Source organism: Rhinolophus sinicus, linkage group LG03, assembly GCF_036562045.2.
Source record: "Rhinolophus sinicus isolate RSC01 linkage group LG03, ASM3656204v1, whole genome shotgun sequence".
Lineage (NCBI taxonomy): Eukaryota > Metazoa > Chordata > Mammalia > Chiroptera > Rhinolophidae > Rhinolophus > Rhinolophus sinicus.
Window position 1 is genome coordinate 153,527,511 of NC_133753.1, and position 20,572 is coordinate 153,548,082.

Here is a 20,572-nt window from a genome sequence, read left to right on the forward strand (position 1 = left end):
TACAAAGCTAATTTTGGTTTAGACCACCTGCCTTATTTCTAATAGGACCCATCTGTTTTTTATGACTAAAATGTAGATTCTGCAGAAACAAAAATTTAAAAAACCACATATACAAACAAAAAATAATGAAGTGCTCTTACAACAAACAAAAAGACAAACTTATTAGACATGTTGTGTTTACATGAAGTTAAAAGATGGGAAAAATACTGTGTTCATAAAGGTATATAAAATAAGATTGGTAACATCATGTTTAGAAATTTAGAAATCATTTTTTCTCATTGAACCTTTATTACTTATGCCATTTTTACAATGGTCATACACACAAGATGCATTTATCCTGTGAGTTTTGACACATAAAATTATATATAATTAAATCAGCTTAATTAGGGCTGCGATTCTCAAACTTAGCATGCATCATAATTACCTGGAAGGTCTGTTCAAGGATTGCGAGCCCCACTCCCAGAGTTTCTGATTTAAAAGGTCTATTTCTAGTAAGTTTCCAGGTGATGCAGACAGATGCTGCAGGTCAGGGGGCCACACCTTGAGCACTAATGAATTATGCTGAGTTAATACAAATCAGTGATTTACATTATCAAGGATAAACCTATTATTACTTAGAAGCACAGCAATGGGAACTGTTATAATTCTGGTAGGAAGTTGTTGCTCCTGAAACACAGCTGCTTTAAGTGGCTTTGTGCTTTGTTTACCATACTAACAGTGGGTGAGAAAGGTAGTAAGAATTTGTAGGAAGAATTGAATACAGGTGATGACAGAAAAAACTCTGAGCAAAATCTAGATGTAATACTGAATTTTTTCGGTGAGGTTTAGGTTTGTATAACTATACCCTAATATCTACTTTTAATTCTTTATGATTTGAGTTCTTGTAGAAAAATGTAATTCATTGCAAGCATAAAACCCTTTTCTTTCATTGAATCAATTGTTTTTAAAACACAAACTTTCTTAGGAATGCAAGTATCAGGCCACAGTAGAAAGGCGTACATTATATTTTGCCTTCAACTACAGTATTTTTATTGGTAAATAGTTTATACATTTGATGCATTCTTAACAGTGCTAACCATGGGTAAAATTCTCCTGTTCAGATAATATAAACTGTAAAAGAAGAAAAGAAAAATGTGGCTTGTTTCATCATGCCAGGTGTGTTTCCAGAAAACCAAAAATTTCATCACCATCCCATTAAAAAACAAACAACAAAAAAACAAAAAAACAAAATAACAAAAAAACAAACAACAAACTCGGCCTGATCATATTTTGGATTTTAACTTTCACATGTAACCAATGATAATCACTTACCTACTGTTGGAGTATTGGCAGCACTTAATGAAGCAGAAGATGAGATAGAGGAAGAACTTTCTGCCCGCGCTAAAGGAGCGGCGGGAGGTGGGCTGGTATTGGCAGTTACAGGTGGGCTGAATGGCCTGGGCTTAAAAACAAAAAGTTGTTTATCAAAATGGTAAAATAATTCCTGTTACCAGAAAAGATTTTTAGGTATCAGGTAAGTTTCATTTTAATATACTAAACCAAATTGATTGTGTAAGTTATAATTCAAAATTAGAGATGCCATAGGTTAAATAATTTTTGGGAATGTATTAAAAGCTGAAAAGGCTATTCTAAAATAACGCTGTCACAGTGTGAGGGATATTTATGATAAACATCTAAGTATTACTTTGTTCTGTGCACCTGAAACTAATAAAAATAAATTAATTTAAAAAAAAGTTCATCCAGAAGAAAATAAATAAACTAACGCTGTCAAGAGAATCTTTGTACATAAAACATTTTCTGTATTTCAAAAGGTGTGCTTAAGATAGATTCTAAGAAGTTAATGATTAAACAGTATGAAAGCTTTTCATACATATTGCCAAACTGCTTCCCAAAAGGATTACTGACCTTAGCCTACTGCCTAAGAATACAAGAAAACATTTCTCTGCATCCTTGCTAGCAATGAATGGATGAACCTCAGAAGAGGGAAAGAAAACAATTTTTTAAACTTTTAGCTAATTTGATAAAAATAAAATTTGCATTTTCCCTTTTATGAGCTGTATGTACTGGGGGTGCCAAAAAATGTACACATTTTAAGATGATGTTATCTATGTATTACTTTACAAAGTTCAATTGAATTACAGAAGCAAGGTATAGTATGAGGTTCTCTCAAAAGATGGTGTTAATCAAATGAATGCTTATTTATTGTATTACAGTTTTAATACAGTTTTTTTCCTTTCTTAAAATGTATACACATTTTTTTGGCACCCTCTGTATTATCTTTGTCCGATTTAGTTTTTGGAGGTCTTAGTATTTATTACCTGAGCTTTCACTAACCCTTTGCTTTATTTGCTACCAATATTTTCTCCCTAAATATTGCCTGCCCTTAGACTTAACACTGATGGAAAACTCATCCTGACATTCACCCATGGCAGTGCAGTTTGTATCTGCACTTAGGAGAAAGAGGCATGCCATGCCCACGCTTCCACTGACTGCTCCTCTGCCAACTAGCTATGCCTGGACTCAGCACTAGATTGCCTCATTTTTTGCTATGGCATTTTGTATACTAAATCCACCTTGTTTGGGGAAATTCTTCTGGGGATCTATCCTGGATCCAGTTCTGGTTCCCATCCTGTTTGGTTTTTTTTTTTAAACTGCATCCAAAGGGTGCTCTGAGGTTAAAAAAAAAAAAAAAAAATTGCCTGCCCTTTACTTTTGGTGTTTACAGATCTGTCCACATTTTCCTTTGTAATTTGTTTTAATAAGTCCTTACTGAGAAAGTTAACACCATACAGAAGTTTGAGAAAATGTTAATCCTACTATCTTCCTACTTTTCTACTTAAACATAAAAACAAATATGAAAAATAACACCAATTCATTTATCTTTTACCTTGGTGAATGAATTTTTTTCGTTCCAAATTCCTAATTGTTCCAGGAATACAGTAGCAATACTTCCTGAGGTGTTTCACTTTTAAAATAAGGCATATTTAGCTTAATTAAAAATAACCTTTTTCTGCTTATAGAAGTATTAAGCAAATACAGTATTTCGTGCCTACTATGTGTCAGGCCATGGGTTACGTACTAGATACAAAGCAGAGAACAAAAAAGACACTGTTCCTGTCCTTGGTTATTTGAGGGACTTGAAAAACAAAAGCTAAAAACAAAAACCTTGTTAAGCATTCATACACTAAAATTAGTCAACTCTTCTTTGCATGAACATAAACTTATAGGTACACACTTTTACAAAAATTAGAAAGTACTGCCCAAAGTGTTTTACAATTAGTAACCCCCCTATCCTCCATTAACTACTTTAAAACTATTAGTTCCAGAGAATGGCTTTTGATGACTCATTATTATGGAAAATACAGTTGTGTGTGTATGTATATACAGATGGGGGCAGTACAGGACATGAGGCAAAACAAATATTCAATTCAACAGCCGATGTGAAACCTACAAGCTTGGAAAAGTCTTGAAATCAATTACTGTGGGGGACATGTCGCCTGTGTCAACATGGCCTCATGACCAATATAATGGGTCTGCATTTTCACAACTTAGAATGTGCATTTTGTAATTTTTTAGGAAAAGGCAAATACAGCTCTTTTCTTAAGCAGTTTTCTCTTGTTTTAGAATGGCACTGTCTAGTACTGTAGCTACTAACACCTGCAATGTGGGCTAGTCCAAATTTGAGATGAACTGTAGAATACGCAGTGGATTGTGAAGACTTAGCATACACAAAAAGAATGTAAAGTCTCAATAATTTTTATACTGATTACATGCTAAATTGAAATTTTCTATATATGGAGTAAAAGAAAATATATGAATCTCACTGTTTTTAGTTTTTCAATGTGGCTACTAGAAACTTTAAAATTATAGGTGTTGCTTGCATTATATTTCTATTGGACAGCGCTGCTTAAGAACAGTGGTTCTCAAACATTAGCACCCATCAGAATCACTTGGAGGGCTTGTTAAAACACAGTTGCTGAGCCACTCCCCAGAATTTCTGATTGTATGGGGTGGAGCCAGAGAAACTGAATTTCTACCAAGTTCCCAAGTGATGCTAATGATGCTGGTCTTGGGACCACACTTTGAGAACCACTGTTCTAGAACAATGAGGGGGTCTCGGTAGGGGTGTGGTTATAGACCCTTTCAGAAAAATGCACACACAAGCATGCAAGGAAAAGGGCACTTCAGTGTACAGCTACAGAGAATTCAAATCAGCACAACCTTTCTGTGGGTAATACAGCAATAATCACCAGGGGTCTTAGAAAAGTGCATACCATTTTTTAGCTCATGGATTTCACTTTTAAAGTTTTACTAAGGAAATCATTTCTGCAAAGAAGTAAACATAAGAATATTCATTAAGAAACTTTATAATGAAAACTTGGAAATAAACTGAATGTCAAATAAATTTCTAAAAACTTTTGGAATTTTAATGTTGATAGTGGTATAAAAAATACAGTATTTATGCTCTGCAGCACTTCAAATAGTGTCCCTGAAGCCCTCAGAGAGTGGTTTCCACAAGGCTCTCAAGGCTGGGCAGGGAGAGAAGGGTGATGTGAAGGATTCAACTACAAAAGTCCCACTTTTACTTAATTAATAGACTTACAAGATTATTTGACAAAGGATTCTACCACTTTAAAGAAGTCTGAAAACTATGGAATAATTCATGATATAGAAAGACATGCCTAAAATATTTTCAAGTGAACAAAAAATAAATATGTAAGATATGACCTTTTAAAAATATACATATACCATTCATAGTACCTAACTTTTGAATAATTACTTGCACTTGACAATGTTTTAAGTGTTTTACATATATTAACTTATTTAAGTATCACAATAACCTGTTATCATTATAGTCATTTTACCTATAAGGAAACTGAGACTCCAAATAAATAACTTGCCCAATGCTGCTTAGGTAATTAGTGGCGAATAAACTTGTGCTTTTAACATCTATATTTTACTGACTCTGGGTAAATAAATACTTATGCATTCAAAAAATAATGAAAGGAGATATATAAAAATGTTAGGTGGTAAAATATAGGAGGAATTTTTATGTGCTTTCTGTGTTTTCTCTATTTTCTAAATTTTACAACATGATTATGCACTGCTTTTGTAATCAGGAAAACACCCATGTTAATAAGATGTAGTAATTTTTATATTACTGAAATAATAACCATCTCCGTGGCAGCTTGTATTAGTCTTTCATTTCACTTCCACAAAGTCTGTTCATTGGGATGAGGGGGTGGGGTTAAAAGAAAGATGTCACCATTTCAACACTTAGTGCTCAAGTCTTTTCATTCATGAAACATTTTCTAACTATGTACCAAGTGAGAGGCATTATGCCAAGTATTAAGGATATGAAATTGGCTAAGGCATAGTGTAGTGAGATGAACACATACAGAGAAAGTATGGCTGGTGAGGGGAGGGGGCGGAGAAGAGACATACAGTGTGATTTGTGCACTAAGAGAATATAAGCAAAGTATATGAGTATAAGGAAGAGGATGATTAAATCCCCTGGGGGAGAAGTAATGATCAAAGAGGGCTTTGGTGATATTTAGCCAGGTCTTAAAGAGGACTGAAGGGCATTTCAGATAGAGGGAGCATAGTAAGAAGACATGGATGTACAAAAGGGCATGGTGGGTTTGGGAAGAGTAGAAAGTTTTAAGTGTCTGGAAGTTAGGTTATAAAGAGGAGAAAGTTGTACAGTTAGTCTGGTAATGCAGGTGGCAAGAGCCTTGTATATTCAGCTAAAACATTCAACCACATGAATTATGGGGAACCACTGGAGATCGATATCCTGGGGAAAAGATTAAGCTCAACTTTCAGAAATTTAATTCTGGCAATTAAACTGGCAATTAGTGTGAAAGATAAAGCAAAGCAGAATAGATCAGAGGCAAAGACTCGTTTGTGACAGCCTCAGTCTGAATAGAACCCATAAAGTTTCTTTTAATATCTGACAACTTTTGAAGACCAACACTTTTGTTTTTAATACAGAAATATGTACTAAATATATACAAGTCAATGAAGTAAATTCCAGTTTCCTTATGTATAAAACAAAGAAAGCTGGACTAGATGCCCTCCATGACTCTCCTGGCAGCATATACCTCCAACACCTAAGAACAGGCCACCATTTCGTCCTTAACCTTTTCACTGTGTTAATTCATTTCAAGTTTGTTCTCTAAAATGTGTCAAAAATAATTACAGTATGTATCTTTTTAAGCAAATACAGTTAAGGTGCTACATTTTATTAAAGTAAATGATTACTTTAAAGTATAAAAATTTCCTATTGTTATTCATTCTTGAAAAACACAAAAATATAGAAAAATGTACATCTGCTTTCCTAAACTTCCTTTCTGGAACACTGAGCTTGTGGGGTAAAGTCAAACACCACAGTCAGTGGCATGGAAATATCATTCAACCATAGATGAATGTTGCAGTGAAAAGGTTAATATTTGACTTTAAGCAGAACTATAGAAAAAGTTCTCCTCAATTGTGAAACAATGGGTACTGAATAGTATTTTTATAATGTGCTAACTTTCTCAGAAAATCTCTTTTCTACTGAACAATGTCCTACTCCACAGGTATAATCACTGAGGTAATATGGGGGAGTGAAGGAAGTGTTGTTTGGGATAACTTTTCTGTACTTCGAAGAGTCGAGCAGAAAATTCCAAACATTTATCTCTACAGGGGCATATACAGAGATATCATTTGCATCTTAAAAGTTACAATTTAAAAAAAAAACACCTGAGTACATACTATTTCATTTATCCCGCTGAGTTTGCCTGAAGTAAGCTTTGGTCTGGAAGCAGGCCGTGGAGGTGGGACAATGGTGCCTACAGAGAGAGGAGTTGTGGGCCTGGCTGGTAGGGGAAAAGAAAATGTGAAGAGAATCATTAGTATGCAGCAATCCTTACATAAAGACATTCTATTATAGAGGAACTGTTAGGATTCAAAGCTCATTTTTCAGGAGTTTTTAAAAAAATGTAAGTATAGATATTTGGTGAAATAGTGGGAACCTATCAATCAAATAGGTTTTTTTTTTGAAGCTACCAATATTATTCCTGGAAAGAAAAATCATTAAATTTTCAATAAAACTGACAAATTGTATTCCTGTTTCAATTATTTATACATATAAGAATTAAATCTGATAAATTAGCTGGTATAAATGTACAATTTAATGCCTAAGGTCTTTAGTTTATTGCCCATACATCTACTTTACAGACAGTAAAGGAAGAGTGAGACTTTGAAACACCTTCAGAATAACATGAACTCTAAATAAAACACTTACCTTTACTGTAATTTGACTTTTAAGTTAAATAACACTGTAACATTTTTGTGATAATTAAAAGTATTACAAATATCTTTACTAAAAACATTTCCCTAAATCACTCTTATTTTTGTTAAGTGTGAAAATAATATCTTAACTTTCCCTAAATCCTATGTAAATTTAGTATTCACTATTTTTCAACACCATTTGCAAATTTTGAAATTTTATAAATCAGAAATACTAACCTCGGTATTCCTAACTAAAAATAAATCTCGTGTGGTAGAAATTAATGAATGGAATGCAAGTGTACATCATCAGAAGTCACAAATGTATTAGCATAATCAAAGCAAGAGTAAAGAATGGAAGCACATATTTAAATCATCTTTAAATAATTTTTAAATGCCTTTGGTACATTCTAAAAGATGGACCTATAATTCAGAGAGACTGAGGAATATAATATTGATGGGGAGAAATATATTTCAGTAAGTTCCGTTAAGTTTACAGATGTACAAAGATAAAAATACACGAATGGGCCTAAGTATATACATGAGGAAACCAACAGAAAAGCTGAGGACCCTTGGTCAGCAATGGAGGAATGGAGGACCATGAAGGTGTAGGAAGGTAGTCAATAGGAGTGAAAGTAAATGACATGGGGGTTATGAAACCATTTAGAAATCATATTATATGAAGGGATCAAAGATGAAAGCAGAGTTTAGGTTGCTTGCAGAAAACAGTAGAAAGCTGGCAATAAATCTAGTTTCTTAGGCTGCTGCCTTTGTCCAGTCAGCATGCGTTCTTGCATGCTGCACTCCTACCTCGAGCTGTACATTGGAAGAAATGGGCACCAACCTAAGGACCACAACACTTCCCTGTGCTATGCATGACATATTTAAAGATATGTTCATTATCAATAAAACCAGCACTGACCAATACTCAAATTATTTCAAATGTGTGAGAGAGCTTAATATAATAGAGACATTTACACCTGAAACCTCATTACTGATCAAGTGGCATGTCCAAATGGCGTTTAGATTGACTCGAAACAAAACCTAGAAGTATTAAGTCAGCTCCTTCAAACAATCATAAATTGCCTTTTGAGGAAAGGCAATAACACAACAGTAACACCACTGTTTACAAATGAATCTAATAATTATAAATTAACAATAAATTTATATATTATAAATGAATCCACCTGAATATGTCAATTAGGTGCTGCTTCTAGAAGTCTCTGAAGGGCATTACCACAATTGTTTACAAACTTAAGTGTCTTAGTTGTGTTTTTTTTGGTAGTGGTGGTAATGGTATTGATGATAGAGCTCATTGCCAAGAAATGTGTATTAGACGCAGTATTCCAAGGAATAGAAAGTGACCTGTAAAGTATAAAAATATAGGAGATAAGACCTAATCTAGATCTAGCCTGTGACATTACCTAAGAGGAATAGACAGACAATGCACGTTTCCCACACCATTCTTTATCTGAACAATGACAGATACTAATATAAAATCCAGAAGCAATGATGACGATGCAGAAGAAAAATCAGCAGCATTGTCAGCTTCTTCTGTCAGTAATTTTCAGGCCATGATATTATCGCAAAGATGACTTTGATCCTCAGAGATTCTGCTGTTGGAAGATCTCTCCTCCAAAGCATCAGGAAACCTGAAGGTATTTTCAGCTTTCCAATACAATCTCTGGAATGCTGTCTGAGCTCCACGGAAGAGATGAACTTGTAACAAGTTCATCAATAAAGGAAATGCACTGACTTCGCAACCATGAAGCAAAACAAAACTTATGTGTGTTCACTGTTACAGCAGGACAGCATAGAGGGGGTTAATGGAAAAGTCTAGTGATGGGCTTTTTGACCTAGAATCTGACCTGGTTTCAAGTAAAGATTCAATTATCATACACCCAGACAAATCAGTGGGAGAGAAAGCAGAGTTCCTAGTCTGCTCTTTAAGGTCAGCTGAAAAAAAGAAAAACTGAAAACTAAAAGCAACAGGAAATTTCTAGAACTAAAATATAAATCTCTATAGCCAAACAGTTATCTTGTTTCAGGTTAATATTATTTTAATTACGCAAAACTAGAAAAATTTAATAATATGTGGAACAAGGGCATGAACTCAAACTTTATATTAACTGAGGAAAATAAGTATGAGCATAACAAACTTTAAACACATATGAGTAAAATTAAAGTTCCAAAAACACATAAAGCCAGAGTCATTCCTGTTTTCTCAGAGAGCAAAAGTTAACTCTCACAGTCTGTAAGGGTCTAACAGTCTATAAGGTGTTCAAGTGATGGTGCTGTGTATATGTGTTATTCAACAAAGTTCCTGACTGGTGATAAAACTGTCATAGGAAGTAATATGCACTAAATCAGTGTTGGAGTTAATATAAGAAAACCAGCCTGATTAAATTTAAATATATATAAATGTTTATTTATAGTCTACGTGGTAGAAGAAGCAACTGAAACTACTTCTGTGCCAAGCTCTAAGCATCATTTTCAAACATATACCAAAGCTGGAAGGCTTAACATACCAGTTATTAACCGATTGGTTGGAATTATTTTCTTATTTTTTTTTTTAGCTAAGATGAGGTCACCAATGAATTAAGATTTTGAAAGGATAAAAGAGAGTAGGGACTAATCTGACAACGTGGACCTCGCTAAAATATGAAAATGGGTACGTGAGGAGGAGATGTTAGGATGGGAAAGAAGTGCATTACAGTAAGAGGTGGAAGAAAATTTAAGACAAAATACTTATTTCACAATTTCACTTAGGGCCAGTCTAACAAAACAGAAGAATCACAATAATATATTCATCATTTTGATCAATAATTCTGTTCAAGGGAAGACTTAATAATAATCACTGTATAACAATAATTATCTCTTCAACATCACTAATATTCTTTGAAGGGCAAAATAATTTATGACATTATTTTTCAGACTATATAGGAAGGTTAAAAATACATACCAAAGTGAATTTAAAAACTAGCAAAAGGTTAATAAATGTTTTATTACATCCTAGCTACTAAACATCAAATGACCACTGAATAAAAATGTATCACTTTTTACCTGAAATTGTAAGTGATAAGAGTGAAACATTCTTTAAACAGGTAGCAAGAGGAAAAGAGAGAACTTTTTTGAAAAGGAAGAGACTGTGCTAAAGGAAATGAGAAACAAAGAGCAGAGTTAACAAATACTACTAAAGCCTGTGAAACCAAAGTGAAAATTTTTATTAAAAATTTGAAACAATAATTCATAAAAGACTATTAACAAAATTGAAAAACACTGCTCAGTATCCTCTTCATTCTAAATACAAAACACCACCTGACATTCTTACTAAACAAAAAAAAACAACTTCTATTTTTCTTGTACGGTTACTTTCCTTATACCATCTATTAGTAAGGTTAGTTTGATAAAACTAAATAGTCACCAGTGCCCATTGAGAAAGGTTATAATGAAAACTTCAGAATATGTTCAAGTACCTATTGACTGTTTCTTGCTGTTTTACAAGTATTAGGTACAGATAATCTTCCCTTCAAAAGTCCAAATTGTTTTAGGTTAAGGTTGCCTAAAATCCAATTAAAATTTCTTTTTAAAATATTAGTTTCTAAACAGTGTAACTTTAAATACTAGTGTTTATTTTATTATTAATAGTAAAATGTTTCAACAAGGCTTATTCTTTTGTAAATCTGCTAGAGTGCGAAAGATTTTAGAATTAGTTAGATCCAGGTTTGAATTTATTCTTAATCATTTCCTAGTTATATGATCTTAGAAAAGTTCCTGATTGTCTCTGAGCTTTACTTTTTTCACCTATAAAATTGGGACAATAAAAATAACTTCATGGCAGTTAATGAGGTGAAATTAAATAACATGTGCGGAGCTCCGAGCAGAGTGGCATAGCAGGAAACTTGATCAATTAAAGTTCTTTCTCCATCATTCCAGCACTTCCTTAACCCCAAATACTATATAGTATTTCTGAAATCCCAGGGGAGAAGCTTAAAGATAAAGTGATTTTATTTTCTTGCTTTGAACAAGCATGGTTTTATTAAACATGCATTTTTGATCCCTGCTTTGGTTGCTGGCAAATGGGATTTTATATTATGAAGAAAAGAGAAATTTAATATATTCTTGCCAAAACAACTGCAAAGCATGCAAGTCCTTTCAGATATTGCTTGGGAAGTGCTAAAACCTTTTTGGAAAGCAGTTTGATAATAAGTATCAATGAGCATATCTTGTGACTCATAAATCTTATATTGATAAATTATAAGAATATTATGAGATGTGCACAAAATTTGTTATATTCATGGATGTTCGTAATGCTAGAAAATTAGATGCAACTTAAATATTCATCAAGAAACGACTGGCTACATTAATGCGCATCTTATATTGATAAATTATTATAAGAATATTATGAAATGTGCACAAAATTTGTTATATTCATGGATGTTCATAATGCTAGAAAATTAGATGCAACTTAAATATTCAAGAAAGGACTGGCTACATTAATGCACATCTATGCAGCTGAATTTTATATATAAACAATAAGAATTATTTGGGCATCAATATGGGAATGATGCCAAGAAGTAAATACATAAATGAAAAAAGTTGATGTTTGATAAATTTTTATTGTGTAAGCCATAGGATCTTTAAGCTAAGTTAACAAAACCACTATAAAATCACTTTTATCTGGAAATATGAACTGAGCACAAGTTAAGTACAACACACAAGTGATGAACAAATCAATTAGGAAAAAGTAACGACTGCATTCTTCAGTTTAAAAACTATATATGTAGATATATATTTACCTGATGATGATGATGAAGCTAGTGAAGCTGAAGCTGAATCAAGAGATGGTCCAAACAGGGGGTCCCAAGCTAGTAAATCACTGGTCCCTTTCCTACCATAAGTTTTAAAAAACAAGGATTTCAACAAAGGAATATTTTATTAGTATAAAAATCTAGTCACTTATTATTTCAGAGAATTGTTAATAGCTCAATATATATGATTCAAAAGTTGGATATTCTACCAGTGGAATATATGAAGAAAGAACAAATTCATTAAACCAGTATTTGTTAACTGCTATAAGCAGAATCTTGTGGCAGGGGAGAGTAGAGAAGATTAATTCCCCCTGATGGCACCTTACTTATACTCTTTAACAATTGCAGGGTCTGTCAGAATGGAAACAATGATTTCAGCTTTACAAATGAAGGAAAGCAGCACAGGGTCTTTAAATGAGCTGCCTAAGGACACACAGCTACTTAATTCTACAACACAATCAGTGCTGCTCATTCAGACATAGCCCCCAGTCTTGGACAGAAAACGTTTTTCAGAAAATTTTTATGAGTTTATTTGAGCAAAACTGAGGACATATGCAGGACAGCAAGATCTCGAATGCTCCCCAGGAAATTTCTTAAGTGATATGAAATCAGATAGAAATTTTATAAGGTTATACTTATTTTCTAAGATAAAGAAAAAGGGTAAAGGATTTCTTTTAGAAAAGTACTTCTCAAGTGCAGAAGTAAGCCGACCAACTTGATACAAACTTCAAAGATCAGATCACCGCCATAGATCATGCATGGGAAGGAGATCTCCCTGAGCAATCCAGTGCCTCAGCCACTGAGGTACTCTGGTGAATTATTTGGGTCATTCATATATGTCTTTTTATGAGAGATACCCAAGACTATGGGCAAAATCATCAAGAGCATCAACATTCTACTTTCAAAAACTCAGCATGCTGCATCACCAAAGGTTTTCTTCCACTGACCTCTTGGAACTCACTGCACTGGTTACTCTCTGGATTCAACTCCTGGCTCTTTAATACAAACTTTTATATGAATGTTTCTCTTTTTCATTTTAGTCACAACCCCTTTAAGATACCTAATTTCTAGGATCCTGAAGCACCTGACCTTTGCCACCCCTCCTTTTTTTTTAAAATTAGCTTTACTGAGGTCTGATTATAAAAATTGTATACATTTCAGGTGTAACAGTGTGATTAATCCCCATTAAAAGAACATTCTGATTTATCAAACTGCCACTATTTTGAAAATATGTTTTCAAAATCTTAGCAAACAGGCCCACTATATAATAAAAATGTTACAATTATCTATAAACACATATCTAGTACCTCAACATTCATCTACATGGATGAACACTACACTTTGTATAATAAAGCAAGCCTAGATTCACAATTGCATAAATGATTCCTAAAAACAACGTTTTAAAACACTAAAAAACTTATCTTTAAAAATGATAAATCAAATGAATACCACCCTATTGCTCAATTAGTGCCTAGCTTCAAAAGTATCAAATTTTAAACTATCCGTTTATTATTTAATTATCCATTAATTAAGCCTACTTTTACTCATGCAAAAAAAAAACATGAAAAGAAAGTATTCATATTCATAGATGCTGAAGTGAAAAAGGACCCATGCAACATTGGCTTAAAATATTTTTTCTTTTAAAAAGTCTAAAACAATAGGACAAAGTCTAGAAAACAGGACAAATGATACTTAAAATATAAACATAGCAGGGAGGGAAGAATAAAAAGGTGGAGGACATAAGATTTTTAGGGCAGTGAAATTATTCTTTATGATACTATAATGGTGGACACATCATTATATCCATTTGTCAAAACCAAATGTAAACCATGGATTTTAGGTGATAATGATGTGTCAATGTAGGTGCATCAATTGAAACAAAAGTACTACTCTGGTAAGGGAGGCTGAGCATTTATGTGGGGCAGAGAGCATATCTAAAAACTCGGTATCCTCCACTCAATTTTGCTGTGAACCTAAAATTGCTCTAAAAAATTAAATAGTTTTTAAAAATTTTAAACGTGGAACTTACTCAGTGGATGTAGCAGATGGCTTTGACTTTGTTAACTCTTCACCTAATTAAAAAATTAAAATATTATGGAAAAAAATCATAATTAGAGTAATAAATATTTTAAAGAATGTATAGAGAAATACACACACATCTCATTACTATAAACAATTTAAAAATTCTGGAATTAATAACATAAATATAAACAATTATGAAAAGAAAAATAAGCCTTTAAGAAGTTTTCTATTATGCTTAAGAATATTAAAATAATAGCTGAATTTCTGCTAAATCTTTAACATTTTTGGTGAAAAATGACTTAAATCAACTTATATTTATTAAAATAAAATTGCTGTTCAGAGGAGTAAAATGGGTTATAACTTTAAAAATTAGAACAAATGTTTAATACTTATGTATCACTCAATAATTTTAACTAATGAATCATTAAAGCATTTTTAAAGTTCTAAGAATATTAGCGTTTATTGACTAAAAATAGCAACTCTTAAAGGACATCCTATTTTTAAAAAATTAAAACTTTTCTAACAACCTGGAGCAACAGTATCTATAAGATAAGATAGTCTGTTTTGCTACCTTGTGCATTTGCAACATGAATCATTTCATAAGCAACTAGGACACAGGGGAGCAGCATCAGTAATGTAAAAGTCATGTTGGTTCATAAGCAATTTTCCCTGTATCACCACAAGCACGTTTCCCTTAATGTTTTACATCATCAAGCAATAGCTGATGAATGCAAAATCCATCAACATGGGTAAATGCAGGAAACGATGAGGAATACCACACTATATCTGATGCCCATTCACACTGCACTGTCCCATTTGGCTCAGTTTGGCATTTGTTCTGTCTCAAAGAGCTTAAGGTGCTGTTCTTCACCTTTTTGCATTTTGCCCTCATCTCCATAAATTGGTAGTCTCCCTTTATCCTCATTTTCCTCACATCCTCGGTTATCAAGCTATTCATCATTTCTTTTTAAAAGTAAAATCTTACTTCAGTTTGGCATTTATTATGAATTTAACAGGTCTTTTAAATTGAGCTAGAGTATTTTGGATTGATGTTAAAGTTTTTATTAAGCACTGTGTTTGCAAAATTGCATAGCTTTTCAGTAGACTGCCTCAATTCTCTTTTTGCTACAACCCTTGTTATTGTAATGCATGATTCTGCGCAAGGTGTTAATACCCCAAAAACGTTTTTAATATCATTAAATTGCTATACTAAAAACCATATAATAGAAATTGCAATTGTGATATGACTTAAAAATAGGTAAACCAAAACATAACTCAACTTATAAAATACCTTCCGGCTCATGAGATAGAGACAGTTTGACATTTTTAATCAGAAGCTACTCTGGCTTGGTTGATTTCTGAAAAATGTTGTAGCCATTTAAGGCATATCTCAATGTTAAAAGAAATAATGTAAATAACTTATCTTCTGTTACACAGTAAATATCCTTTTAAGCCTGTCAGTTAAGACTCATGATGATAAAAGACTATTATTTCTGTAACTACATATATAAGGCTACAAGCTTAACAAATTGCCTGATAAATTTTAAGAGACGTAAAACAATCAACTTAAATGTCAAACTTACTAGATGAATTCTGATTCAGCTGCACCTAAAACAGAAATGCAAACACTAAGTGTCATTAAATAATAATTTAATTTGGTAATAAAATATTTAGTAAAATGTTAATACTGGGAAACTAATTTTAAACTGCTTTTAGTGTATCTGCTCAATTGTAAACTCTATTTACATAAAAAAATATACAGAAAACACTTTCAGTACTTTTTGTTTTATAGTAAAGAATAATAATATATGTACCTTTAACATTACATTCAATAAAATGTTTTTAAATATTAAATTAATATCTAAAGCAACTTACTATGACTTGATAATTTAAAAAATTTAACAGAAATGTTTTGAAAATCAATGTTCAAACATTACAATGATTTTTTTTTAACTCAGGTAAAAATATAAAATCTTGCACTTACTGGGCTGTGTCTCTAGTAGCATATGGAAGGAAAAAAAAGACTGTTAATTTTAGAATTTAAAAATTTTATGATTATTTTCTGAGCATGAAATTAATACATATCCACTTTTTTAACAAACAGAAAAGAAAGAAGAGCACAAAAGAGAAACTTTAAAACTATCAATGACCTTACGCCCCAGAGATAAATGCTTAACATTTTGCTATATTCCTCTAGGATTTTCTTTATTTACATACATACTATTTTAAATTAGTTATGCTCCTAGACAATAAAATTTTTCATGGCTTCACAACTTTCTACTTCATATATATACCATAATTTAATCTTGACGTTAGTCTTAATGTTAACTAGTAATGGTAGAATAAAACCTCAAACTCAGAAATCTGTCTTTATGGTGGAAAAATACTTCTAAAATTAAATTCTAAAAGTGCATGACTAGGAGAAAACTTTTATCCAAACAAATACATATAGACTATTTAAAATATATAATTAAGTAATAATAATAACTGTAAGAACTTTTATTCTCCATTATCAAGGGGAACAGTTTTATTATCAATTATGATGGTACATATATACTAAATGTCATTCTAAGACATGCTTTTTACCCCATAGTTTAACTTTTTTTTTTTTAATTGGGGAATATTGGGGAACTGTGTGTTTCTCCAGGGCCCATCAGCTCTAAGTCATTGTCCAATCTAATTGTGGAGGGCGCAGCTCACTGGCCCATGTGGGAATCGAACCAGCAACCCTGTAGTTCAGAGCTCGCACTCTATCTGAGCCATCCAGCTGCCCCAACACTTTTGAATTTAGAATGTGACATCAATGGAAAGATGTATTATGATTCTTTTCCTCCCTCAAAAGCAACTAAGTATGGTATTTTAGAACTAAGGAATTTATCACTATCACTAAGAATTCTTATCTTTGCCTTTCCTTCTACAAAAAATATGGAAAAACAAATGTTATAAAGACCAAAAAAAATGCAAAGATATAATTTAATCTTCAAATCATTTTTAAGGAATTCCTTTTTTACATATAGTTCACAAAACATGAACAAAAACTTTAAAATAAGATAAGGAAAAGATTAATACTGCCAGTTCACCAAATTCTGCCTGAGATATACAGTACTATTTATAAAATACAACTGGTGAAAACAGTGGATTTTCTACTTTTTGGTTCCTTTGTAAAATACTTTCAAAAAAAAGCAAAACTAAGCCACACTCACAAGTTCATTTGCCTATATAAAAACTATAAACTATATACCTCAATAAAGCTGAATAAAAAGAAAATATTATAAATTAAATGTTTCCTCATATAACATGCTTAACTATTGCTAAGTGATGTTTTAATTTTGATTATTCCTAAAATTAGCCAGAGGCAGGTAGATGAGGTTTTAAGAAAAAATGAAGACGCCTACATAAGGAGTACGAACTTGCTCATTTCATTACTTACAGATATTGCTGGGGACAGCGTTATATTTCCTATAGATACTTTTAATTCATCCAAGGAAGCCATTGTGTGATGTGAGTTATTTGGATGCATAGGTTTGATTTCTATCCGATACTTCTTTGGTTCTTCATCTTCAGAATCAGAATCACTAGATGAGTAGAAATGGTTCTCTTTGGTATGTGAGTATCAGTTAAAAAATTTAGTTTTTAAAATATTTGAATGCATAACAAGTTTTTCACACATTTATAAAAAAGAACAAAAACCTTTAAGAGATAATATGGTTTTATCAGAAATGTAACAACTTTTATTAATAAAAACATGTCAAATGAATATGGAGTCATATTTTATTATAATTACAAATTTGAAGACTGTTTATTAAATAGATTACTGTGTTTTAACAGTCTACTTATATGCCAACATAACCCATAAGAATATCCAGATGATAAAAGGATATCATTCTGATTTGCTTCTGGTTTTATACTATAGCCTTCTTCATCTACATCAGGAATGTTCTATGGAAAGAAGAAAAAAACTTTACTGTAATGATGGCTCCAGCTACAAAAAATATTAGAGATTAACAAAATAGATTGGACTATTACTGAGGCGCTGTATCATTTATCAACTATCAACAGGTTAATAAAATTATAATACTGTGGAGAAATTACATCTTTTAATTTATTCACTTCAAATCACACTCCATGTTTCAGATGTCTGAAATAGAAAAGTACTGCAAAATGAAACAGGAGAAACACTTAAAGGAAGAGAACAAGTGTTCGGGTAGAAATGACAGCAGTTCTGTGGATAACTAAACTTTCACCCTGATTTTCAAGTAAAGAAATAAAAGCACAAGAATGTGTGTGTTTAGGGAAGGGAGGCAATGAAATCAGAGGACTGACAGCTTAAGTAAATGGAAATATATATCAAAAATATAGAACAGAAAATAGAAATAAAAGGCTACCAAAAAAAATTTAAAACTACATTAAAATACTACTACGTCTTATTCACGAGACTGGCAAAAATTCAAAAGATACCCTCTGCTAGAAAAGCTGTGGGGAAATGTACTTTTATACTTGCTGGCATAAATACAAAACACTGCAGGTCTTCAAACAAGGTTGTTTTTGTTTTAACACTGATGAGATGCCACAGAAACTTCTGTTTATATCAATTAGCCTATGGTAAAATTGGTTTCTTTATATACAGGGAATGCCAAAAAAATGTATACACATGACTTCATTTTTTGTTATCGGTATGTATTCATCTTTTGTTATCAGTATGTATATATTGAGTATTACAATTTTAATGCTGTTTTTTCCTTTCTTAAAATGTGTATACGTATTTTTGGCACCCTCTGTAGTTTCACTTAAAGTTGTAGAACCTATCGACGAGATTAAGTGAGGATTTACCATAGTATAATCCCTACAGAGAGAAATTTAACAATATCTAACAAAAGTATGTATGTGTTCACTGTTCCACCCAGGAATTCCATTTCAAGGAATTTACCCCAAAGACACACCCCCAACAATGTAAAAATATATACGATAAAGGTATTCATCAAAGATTATCTATAACTCAAAATTATTGGAAAGCACCTAACTATCCAAACATAGTTGAATAAAATATGGTACACAAACAAAACAAAGTACTAGACAGCTATTTAAAAAAAAGAGAAAGGTTTCTATGAACAGATATGAAGTGACATCCAAGAAATACTAACTGAAAAAAGTACAAAAGAATATATATAGTACATTTTAAGTAAGAAGGAAAAATATAAGAACATAGATATCTGCTAATCTTTATAGGAAAAAAAACACTAGAAATCAGGAAAAAAGAGAAAATGAAAATGAACAAACAGAAAACAAAAAATAAAATGGCAGGCTTAAGTCCTGACATGCCAATAATTAGATTAAATATAAATGGTCTAAATATAACAAAAGACAGAGATTGGCAGAATGGATTAAAAAAACGTAACTATATGCTATCTACAAGAAACTCACCTCAAATATAATGACATAGGTAGATCAAAAGTAAAAGGATGGGAAAATGTACCATGCAAACATTAAGAAAAATAAAAAGGTACAGTTGACTGCCTTACTATTACGTACAACAGACTTCAGAAAGAAAATTACCAGGGTCAGAGAGGGACATTATATCCACACAGAAACCTGTACATGACTGTTCAAAGAAACTTATTTCTAATAGCCCAAAACTGGAAACAACTAAATGTCCTACAACAGGTGAATGGTTAAACAAACTTTGGTGTATCTATACCACAGAATATTATTCAGCAACAAAAAGGAATTAACTATTCAAATCACAACAACCTGGATGAATCTCCAGAGAATTGTGCTGAGTAAAAAAGCCAATCTCAAAAGATACATATGTTGTAATTCCACTTAGATAACATTCTTGAAATGACAAAATTATAAAAATGGAGAAAAGATATAGTGGTTGCCAGAGGTTAAGAAGGTAGGGATCGAAGGGAAGTGGCTGTAAAAGACCAAGCAACACAAAAGATGCTTGTGGTAATAGAAATGCTCTATTTTGACTGTGTCAGTGTCAATCTCCTGGTTGTGATCTCCGGATCTCCATCTGCAGAAATGGGGTGAAAGGTACACAGGACTGCTTTGTACTACTATCCTCACAACTTTCTGAATACTGAAAACTCTTTCAAAATAAAAAGTTTTAAAAAAAAAAGCAATGATTCTCAGTGTACTAGGTTTTTAACACTAGAACTATTCATAGAAACTTGTTATTAATAAATACTAACACATTACCTGTTTACTCCTTGGTCCCTTCAACCCATAATTTCTATATTAAGGCCCACACTGCTGGAGCAAAGCACTGAGTCAAAAGCAGTATGAAGACGAAAAAGAGTAGTTAATTTCACCCACCAATCCTAGAGGCAGTTTTGGTGGATAGTGGCAGTGGTTTAAAAAATGTATATTGGGATGGGGCTCCCAAGCCAATGGAGTATTTTTCAATCTCTCTGTTTGGAATGGGGAAGCTGGCCAAAACCAAAAGAAAAGAACTTCCTTGGTCA

General features: G+C 32.3%; 1 protein-coding gene across 2 annotated transcripts in view; it reads right to left on the reverse strand.

The window, feature by feature from the left end:
• Positions 1 to 20,572, reverse strand: part of FCHO2 (FCH and mu domain containing endocytic adaptor 2) — a 106,706-nt gene that overhangs the window by 17,831 nt on the left and 68,303 nt on the right. The window contains exons 12-19 of one of the 2 annotated variants that reach the window (XM_074328840.1): positions 17,984 to 18,044; positions 17,536 to 17,708; positions 16,090 to 16,101; positions 15,689 to 15,713; positions 14,113 to 14,155; positions 12,072 to 12,163; positions 6,757 to 6,860; positions 1,312 to 1,441 (exon numbers count right to left, since the gene is read on the reverse strand). In XM_074328840.1, coding sequence (XP_074184941.1) covers positions 1,312 to 1,441; positions 6,757 to 6,860; positions 12,072 to 12,163; positions 14,113 to 14,155; positions 15,689 to 15,713; positions 16,090 to 16,101; positions 17,536 to 17,708; positions 17,984 to 18,044 — 640 coding nt within the window. The remainder of the gene's footprint in view (positions 1 to 1,311; positions 1,442 to 6,756; positions 6,861 to 12,071; positions 12,164 to 14,112; positions 14,156 to 15,688; positions 15,714 to 16,089; positions 16,102 to 17,535; positions 17,709 to 17,983; positions 18,045 to 20,572) is intronic. The other variant, XM_074328841.1, reaches the window with a different exon arrangement.